The sequence below is a fragment of the Vigna unguiculata genome, chromosome 4 (genome assembly GCF_037176805.1).
Source record: "Vigna unguiculata cultivar grain cowpea cultivar isolate G323 ecotype 2 chromosome 4, ASM3717680v1, whole genome shotgun sequence".
Taxonomy (NCBI): domain Eukaryota; kingdom Viridiplantae; phylum Streptophyta; class Magnoliopsida; order Fabales; family Fabaceae; genus Vigna; species Vigna unguiculata.
This window is the reverse complement of record NC_140795.1, coordinates 46947595-46956685: the sequence shown is the minus strand read 5'-3', so window position 1 is coordinate 46956685 and position 9091 is coordinate 46947595. Positions and strand designations below refer to the sequence as shown.

Below are 9091 nucleotides of genomic sequence, written 5' to 3'. Positions count from 1 at the left end.
TTCATATTTAGTGAATACAAAAATAACTTTTTTCAATTATTTAAAGCTATTCTGCTTATATTTCGAACTAAAGCTTTTTTTTTAAACTTCATGGAATTTGAATTTAAAAATCAATTTCTCAATTTAAAAGTATTAATTATAAAATTTAAATACAATTTATACATTAAAAAATATTTTTTTGTTATTGATTTTAATTACATAAAAATAATTATTATTTATGAATATTTCACGTTCTAAAATAAGAATTAATTACTGCTGGATAAAATGTATTTGTGGTTTTTAGAAAGAAAAACAAAGTTTATGACAAAAAAATCAACAAAAGAAAATGATATTTGCTTTCCCACCTGGGTCCACGGTTTCGCTATTTTTCCACTGCTTTTCGTTTCTTATTTCCATTGTTCAAAGAAAAATATGATTTTCCCGTGTATATATAAAATTAATGTTTTGATAGATTGCGATTTATCAGTAGTTTTGTTTTAAAATAAATATTTTTTTAACACAAATCAACATAACAAACACTTTTAACACATTGAAAATGGTTTTTAACTAAAATAACTTATATATATTGTCATGAATAATCAAATCATTAATCACACTCAAAATAAATAGTAATAAATAATAAGACTTTCATGATCTAGTAATTAGGATTCATCATTCAGCAAGCATATAACTAAACATAGGATTCAAACATGAAAAAAGTCAATCTCACAAAAATTGAAAAGGTTTCTACAATTTATTGCCAAATTTCAAATATGTTTGTGATGATTCTCACTGTTTTCAATCATCATGGACCTTCATCATGTTCTTGAGGACATCTCTTTTGTAGAAGCAAACAACGATAACAAGTTGAACAACTATCACTGCAATGGCTGCTTTCCATGAAAACATAAGACCCACACTGAAACCTATTCCCATTGCACAAATTGTTTGAACCACTAAACTCATTTTCTCTCCATTGAAAGGCTTAACCTGTAGCATGAAATAACACATATATAAGTTAAAGTGGAAAAGAGAAATACTTGTAAGAGTCGCTATTACAAATAGTGATACTGGTATTTGTTTTTGGTCCGTCAACTTTCTATGAAAATTAGAATTAGTAGGAATTAATCACTCTTTGAAACTTTGATCCAATTTAATTCCTCAACTTTAATATTGTGTGAATTTAATCCTTTAAACCAAATTTTTTTAAGTTTATTTGATGTTTCAAATGTATTTCATGATAGTTTCTTAGCTAATTGAAGCAAAAATGTGTCAAATGATGTAAGTATTTCAAATGCTATCATGAAATACATTTGAAACGTTAAATAAACTTAACAAATTTTGCTTGAAAGGACTAAATTCACATAATTCTGAAGTTGAAAGACTAAATTGGACCAAAGTTTCGAGGAAGGACTAATTCTAATTTTCACTAAAAATTTATGGATCAAAAACATATTTAACCCTTTAAATTTTGATATATTTTGTTTATAAACTTAAAAAATGAATGAATATAATATTTTTAAACCAACATCATCGATTATTTGGTAACATTTAAAATGTAATGTGTCATCTTAAAAAGCTGTTTAACACAAAAAAATTTCACGCTCTTGAATTAAAAAGTGCCGTGTTTATTCAACGTCAATTCTAACTTCACGTTCAAATTTAAACAATAAACACATATTTAATTCAAAGAAAAATGTCATTATAAGTGATCCATTTATGCTAAAATGAATAAGTAATGAAGGAAACTTTCTTAATTATAACATAATCAAAAAGGGAAACATCATTTGTACAATTTACTTGCTTGAAAGTAAATCTACCAGACATATATATATGATTGTTAGATTTCTAAGTATTATATTGTATGCAGATTTTCACCCAAATAACGCATAGATTACATTGTTTTATTGTATTTTCACATTAATATATGCAACTTTTTGTTCCTTAAATATAACATTCATGACATGCATGCAATAATGCACAAAGAAATTAGCTCAAAGTAATAATCAAAACATACCACACTTTCTTCGGCAGATCTATGGCAAAGATCACATTTGAAAGTTTCCTTCTGAAAGAACCATCCATCTCCAATGGCAAGAATCTTCGAAAGCATTCTCCCTCTCACCCTTTTAGTTAAATACTCTCTCACGCAAACAACGTTATAGGGTTTGTGGAACATGTTAGCGACCAAGGTGATGAGAACCAAACCTAGGAAGCAAAACGAACATATCTTTGTTTTCTTTGTTATCTCATCATGAGACCAGACAAAGTAAACAAATATCAGTGACCACATTATTGTACAAAACAACAGTACGGTAAAACAACCTAAACAAGTTTGCTTGCACTTCGGTCTTGGCTTTTCATCATGAACACTCTCGTCATAGTCAATTGCATCATAATTAGGGATTAATCTCCTGAACTCCGCAAGCAAATCTTGGTGGTCCTTTAAAAGGACACCAATCTAGAGAAAAGAGAGTAAACATTAAAGAGATTCAACAAAAGTATATCTTTTCTAGAGAACAATAAAAAGGGTGCCCTTTGAAAGGACAACACACTTACCTCATCATGAAGATCACAAGTTGTCTTTCGATGGTCTAGTTTGTAGGTTGTAATACTCATCACGAATGATTCGTAAGAACCCTCCTCATTTTTGAATCGTTCCTATTGAAAGCACTAAACCTATCAATATCACAACTAAAAACTAACCGTTCATATGATATATGATATATGATACACAGATACGATACGGATACGATACGATACGTATGCTATAAAACCTGGATACGGATACGGACATGGACAGAGAGATACGAGAAAACATAAATAAGCAACAACATATGATAATCTGATAATTCACCTTTATGTTGTCAACTAAACGGACTAATTCTGGACGAGGTTCGTGCTTGAGTTTGATCTCATGCTCCTTTGGCAAGAACTTGTTGAATCTCAAAATCAAACTGTGGTGGCCTCTGAGTAACTCCTTCATCCTCGCAGCCACAACAGCAGGGGTAATCCTGAAAGAAGCAAGAGAAATAAATATCAGAGAAGACTTCACTTTTCAAAATCATCACATACAAAGAGAGAATCTACCTTTCTTCCTTGTAATCTTTCAGGATCCGAATCAACATGTCATACTTCTCCTTTTCGTCCCGAAACACTTCTTTGACTCTATTCAGAAAATACAAGGCATCATCCATGGAAGGTCTCTGAGGAGTGCTTTGGTTTTGTCTGTAGTTTCATGCACAAAACACAAACACATTCACTCTTAGACACGTAGAATCTTAACAACCATATCAAGAGTTCTATCAATGAATCAACTTCCAAACTATAGAGGCCACATGAATCGGTATTCCAAACTTAAATCAAAATTATCCACTGATTCATTATTACTTGTTTGTTAGAATTCACACACATACAACTTGAGCAGAATTGAAGAACAATCATAAGTCAATTTAAGCTAAATCAAGCATAATTCTGAGTTAAGTGATGATAAACCAGAATTGAAGAGCACAGGAGAGAAGAAACAGACCCTTGTTCCATCTTCAGAAAATAGGGCAGACACGCAATTTCAGAAAGGAATTAATTTGGTGACAGAAAGGAGCACGGAACAGTGAAGTACTGTGTTTTAAGGTTTTGTCCAAAATAGGGCAAAGTGTCAATTTATGTTGTCAGAAATTATTGTTGTTGTTGTCTGAGCCACTTCATCCATGTGTTCGGGTCAAATACTACTACTACTACTACTTACCAAGCCCGGCCCATACTATATATTTTTAAAATAAAATTTAAAATAATTTAAAATAATAGTATGAACAATATTAGAAAAAAAAAATTATGTTTTTAATTTTGTGTTTATACAAACTCTCAAGCATGAGAATAAACTATATAACAGTAAAGTAATACAATGTTCTTACTAGTTTATATACAAATTTTGGGATTATTTTTTTATTCCTATTTTCGTTTAAAAATATGAAGTTAGTCCTTAAGTTTTTTTTGTCTCAATTTGATCTCGATTTTTTAAAAAATGATAATGTAATTTGATCATTTTTCGTTAAATTTTCTGAATCAAATCAATGTTTTTGTATCAAAATTGAAGTTGTGAATAAAGATGGTTTGCTTTGGTAGTGTAACTGACGTGATCCTAATGTTAGGTTTTTATGAAATTTAATGAAAATAACTAAATTGCATTAATTTTTAAAACATCGAGACCAAATTGAAACTAAAAAAAACTAGAAGATCAACTTGACATTTTTTCGATGAAAAAGTTGACAAAAAGAATAATTAAAGCAAAAATTTCACACCCAAAAATATTGATTGAATATATGCTAACCTAATTGCATTAGATTTTGTTGACGTGTCAAACATCGAATTGACATTTTAATTGTTTACATCGTTTGAAATGTGTGTTCATATGTTAGCATGAAATAGTGTGTAGTACATAAAAAGAAGTTAACACCAACTAGTTGAGAGAATTATATTCATTCATTTTTTAAATTTGAAAATAAAAATATATAAAAGTTAAGATAAAGACAAAATTCATGTTTAGCCATTTATACAGTAAAGACATAAAACAATAAAAAGATATTAATAACTCATAAAACAATAAAAATATATTAATAAATCATAAAGATATTAATAAATCATAAATGTTCGTGTGAAACGGAGTTGACAATTTGTGTATTGCTTAATAGTGTCAAAAAAGCATTTAAGAATAATTGAAGTCCATTTAACTCGAAAACAGAAAAACATTTAATGCAATTAATATTAGTTTAAATAACCAGTTGCCAGCTAATAAACACAAAATAAAAGTTTGAAATAATTAAATCTATTCATTTTCCAACAATACTCGGCTAATTTTTAGGGTTTAATAAATATAAGTTACGGTTGATGTATAAAGTTTATATTTTGCCTTCATAATAAGAAAACATATCATATGCTCTTCAAAGACAAATAAATTATGATTAGCTTAATAAATGAGTAAAACATACTTATCCTCATTTTTTTTCTTCTAAAATCTAGAACACCATTGTTACTCGATCAACACATAAATTACAGTGATTTTAGGAACTGTTCATTATAAGAAAAAAGGTTGTTTGATATTATTTGACGACCATTTGACAACTTGTATAATGGTAAAATAGTTTTAACAAAAGTTGATTTTTATATTTTTAGAAAAAAGAGAAAATAAATAGTTACAAGAGATAATATCAAATGGTAATACAAAAAAGGATGGTGTCAAAATACCAGTGTCCTGGTTGTGTTTTATTCATTGTTGTAGGTTATCTTTTAGATGCTGAATCAAAAATCACAAAGCCTATGATGAAAAATTTGGAACTATGCTATGGTGGATTCTTTTGATATAGCTTTTGAAATTACTATCGGATATGAACTGCAAGTAAAATTTGGTTTTTTGTAGTTCAATGACAATCGCAATAACATATGGATGGAACAAGTTATATATATTTTTTTTCTCATGTATTACTTTATGGGTTGATAATCCAATTACTTCTATTTAATATATTTGTTTTTTCTATATAAAAAAAATTGTTCAAGTGTGTCAAATGTGCTAGGTGTTAACATTACAAAAACAGAGACTTTTTTATTAATAATTTTAAAGAAATTTGATTTTCTAATAATTTTTTTTACTATTCTTTTGCCTAATCTTCGAAATATACCGGTGAATAATTATTTTGATGTTTTAAAATATGTTAAAATCTTTTTTAATATACCATATTAGTGTAATAAAAAAAATTAACAGAAAATCTGAACTTAATTTTAAATGGGTCGAAATAATATAGTCAAATCAAATATAACTTTAATATTGATATAAAATTATCAGAGTCCAATATCCACATATGACGAGCTTTTTTCTCTCATACATACGTACTAAACTACTATCATTTTACTTGTCAATAAACGATATGAAACAATTGCGCTAGAAACCATATACTCTACCTTAAAAAAAATCACTTGACGTTAACAGAGATTATCCCTATGATCAAGACAGATGAAAGCAAAAAATAAGAACAACTAATAAGGTCTGAGAAAGAAGCATTTGACGAGAAGAATAGAGAAGAGAGAAAAAGAGTTGAAAGGAGTTTGAGAAAAATGAATATTATTCATGAAGTGTAATTACATTTCCAAGGTGGAAGGAAATACATTACATATAGAGTTTTTCAAAATCTATGGCAACTACACTAAAGATAAAACAATTTCATAATATCAGAGAAAACGCTAAAACACTCGAGATCAATTGACGACTAACAAAATATAGATGCCACATGTTTAATTTTGCAATGGAATCTTTCTTTGTGTGTTTCTCATTTTTTTTTTCAGCAAAAAATGAATAAATTAAAGAATAACACTTATGGGGAGCTCTAACCCTTTTACAAAAAGAACAATAACCTATACAAAATGATGCAAAAACTTGGCATCGAAACCTTACAAAACATGACAGCCAATAATTAAAGATCCATCCAAGATTGAAAAGATTCTAAAGAAGATGCACATGAGACTAAAACAATAGTCATAAACTTATTCTGCTCCTCCAAAATACACAATAAAAAATAGAGACAGAAAAAACCCTACACATGAAGTTGGTAGAAAAGGCAATAGGAGCTATAAATATTAGTTTGAAAATGATATTTATGAACCTTGATTCAAATGTTATCATGCAAATGCATTAGGAAACAAATATATATACTTCATCCAAATCGATTCTCAAGCGACCATTCACTTAAGCATAACCAAGAAATCAACATAGAAATATTATATAAATAGAGCTATTTTTAGAGATATCATCCCAAACTAAATAAGTCTGTAATTTTTGCCAGAAACATTATGTCATAATGTTTGCAATTTTTGTCGAAAAAATTGCACGGCAAAATTATTATTACCGCTGTAATCAGCGTCCAACAAGAAAGTATATATTATTAAACATGCAACATAAAAACAATTCATATCTCCTTCAACTCCACTTGATCAAATGTTGTCTGCTGGATTTCCACCTTCATCCTCATCAACAACATCTCCACAACCATGACGCTCTAAGAGTCTAGTGAAATCCTCCACCAGATCTTCATTGCCCTCAATGTAGATGGCAAGCTACAAATTATACATATACTTTGTAAGAAAAGAGAGAGTAAACAATTAACAAAAAATGTTTTGACGCGAAATGGAAAAAGAATGGTTTAATTGGTCAGATGATACCCATTTTAATTTATATATGTCAGTTTGGTACCCGTTTTTACGAAAATGTCAATTGAGTCATAACTTTTGAAAAGATGCCTCAATTAGGTCCTTCTCAGAAAAAAATTAATAACTGCGTTAACGGTATTGATATCTAAAATGACTTACAAAATCAATTATTGATATTTATATTCAAATTTAGTGGTAAAAGTCATGAATTGAGTAAACGGTTTTAATCATTTTTGTTTGAAAGGGACTTGATTAAGACGTTTTTTCAAAAGTTAGGACTAGATTGACACATTTTTAAAAGCGGATACCAAAGTGACACATCTGAACAAAATTGGGTACCATCCGACTAATTAAACAAAAAAGAATCATAACAAAAAAACTAAAAATGGCAAAAACATATGAATTACCTCACGTGAAACCTCAGTAATGTCCTTTAGCCCTTCCTTGTACTTTGATATAGTGTCCAAGATTAAGTTGCAAGCAAGCTCATCATCTTGGAATCGGTTCTGTCGAAAGCAATAGTTCTATCAATTAGGGTTTGCAAATCAACAATATCAGTAGAAAAAAAAAAAAAAAACAAGTTACTGCATGAAAAGTTCCTTCACCTTTATCTTGTTCATGAACTGCTCTTCATCATGTGGTGCAGTCTCGTCGTCAAGTTCAATCCAAAAGTCCTTCTCTATGAAATAGTTAAAACCCATAATCAATTTGTTGTGCCCTCTCAAAAGCTCCTTCACCTTCCCCACAAGAGTAGCATAGCTGATACTGAAAAAATCACATAACAAATTGAGAAAAAGCTCACGTTTTCAAACCCATAACATAACGCAGTATAATTAAAATGTGCTTAATCAGAAGAAATTCACCTATCATCCCTGTAATCGACCAAGAACTGATGGAACAAGCGAAACTTCTCCTTTTGGTTTCGAAACTCGTGTTTGAGTTCACTCACAAACCAAATGGCATCGTTCACAGTGGCCACCGGCTTCTGAGACCTACGAACAGGACCTCCATTGCCACTTTTAAGACCTCGTTTGTTTCCACAGCTTCATGCACACAAAAACAAATACGTATATATACGATTTCAAATACCCTAAATATCAACAATGGTATGTATGTATATATAGCAAGCTAATAACTGCAACACATCAAATGTTCCTCAGTTCAATGAATCAATGTTCAGATTCTATAAAGGGTATAGCAGAAATTCACTTTTCCAGAAAAGATCAAATTGTTTAGCCCTAACAACATTACTATAACGAATCCATTATTTCTATGAAAAGCTATATGATTTCATGAGATAACCCATAAATCAAAGTAAATTTCAGTGAAATTAAACACACAAGAATTGAAGAGCAGCATGCAAAAGTGAAAAAAAAACAAACCCGTTAGCCATAGCAGATGCAGAAGAAAATGGGGCAAAGAAAAGTGGTGATGGAAGGAGAATGGAACAGCTGAGTGTGTGTTAGCTTGTTTTAACGTTGCTGGAAGAGTGGGGTGTCTTATCTGGACCACTTCATCCTGTGGGTCATTTACTGTTCAAGCCGAATCCACACGTTTTCTATACGTTATTTTGTTTTCTTCTTGGATGCTGATGTGTAAAATAAGTTAACATTAATAATTATAGTTAATGTTAATATTAATTATATATGTCTTTTTGAAATTTTGATGTGAAATTAAAATTTGTTTGTGTCTTAAATTTTGATATATTTTGGTTCTCAAATTTTAGAAGTAAACTTTAAAAATGGATGAATAGAGTCTTTTTAACAAATTTACATTGATTTTTTTTTTGTACGTGTTAAACACACGTTTTCTATCTGATATCTGACATTCAGGGACGGTTAGAAGTGAGTTTTAAGTCTAACTCAACCTTACAAAACCGACTTGTAAGATGAGGATTACACCCACTTATATATTATGA

General features: G+C 29.6%; 2 protein-coding genes across 2 annotated transcripts; both read right to left on the bottom strand.

Moving 5' to 3' along the window:
• Positions 1-641: 641 nt before the first annotated feature.
• LOC114182742 (ABC transporter B family member 18-like) lies at positions 642-3684 on the bottom strand. The gene is made up of 6 exons (XM_028069676.2): positions 3509-3684; positions 3070-3207; positions 2837-2993; positions 2539-2640; positions 1997-2440; positions 642-969 (listed from the first exon to the last, which is right to left on the bottom strand). The coding sequence occupies exons 1-6, from the start codon at positions 3517-3519 to the stop codon at positions 778-780; spliced, it is 1044 nt and encodes a 347-aa protein (XP_027925477.2). The 5' UTR covers positions 3520-3684; the 3' UTR covers positions 642-777.
• Positions 3685-6707: 3023 nt separating this feature from the next.
• LOC114182708 (paired amphipathic helix protein Sin3-like 2) lies at positions 6708-8705 on the bottom strand. Its single transcript, XM_028069640.2, has 5 exons — positions 8556-8705; positions 8037-8216; positions 7779-7938; positions 7581-7679; positions 6708-7080 (listed from the first exon to the last, which is right to left on the bottom strand). The coding sequence occupies exons 1-5, from the start codon at positions 8564-8566 to the stop codon at positions 6958-6960; spliced, it is 573 nt and encodes a 190-aa protein (XP_027925441.2). The 5' UTR covers positions 8567-8705; the 3' UTR covers positions 6708-6957.
• Between the last annotated feature and the right edge of the window lie 386 nt (positions 8706-9091).

What these genes read in the sequence shown, in the direction of transcription:
- LOC114182742 (XM_028069676.2), bottom strand. An exon ending in CTTGTGATCTTCATGATGAG is followed by an intron (nt 2,441 to 2,538) that starts GTAAGTGTGTTG and finishes TCTTTTCTCTAG; the next exon opens with ATTGGTGTCCTTTTAAAGGA. An exon ending in GATCTGCCGAAGAAAGTGTG is followed by an intron (nt 970 to 1,996) that starts GTATGTTTTGAT and finishes TTCATGCTACAG; the next exon opens with GTTAAGCCTTTCAATGGAGA.
- LOC114182708 (XM_028069640.2), bottom strand. An exon ending in GTCGATTACAGGGATGATAG is followed by an intron (nt 7,939 to 8,036) that starts GTGAATTTCTTC and finishes TGATTTTTTCAG; the next exon opens with TATCAGCTATGCTACTCTTG. An exon ending in TTACTGAGGTTTCACGTGAG is followed by an intron (nt 7,081 to 7,580) that starts GTAATTCATATG and finishes TATAATTTGTAG; the next exon opens with CTTGCCATCTACATTGAGGG.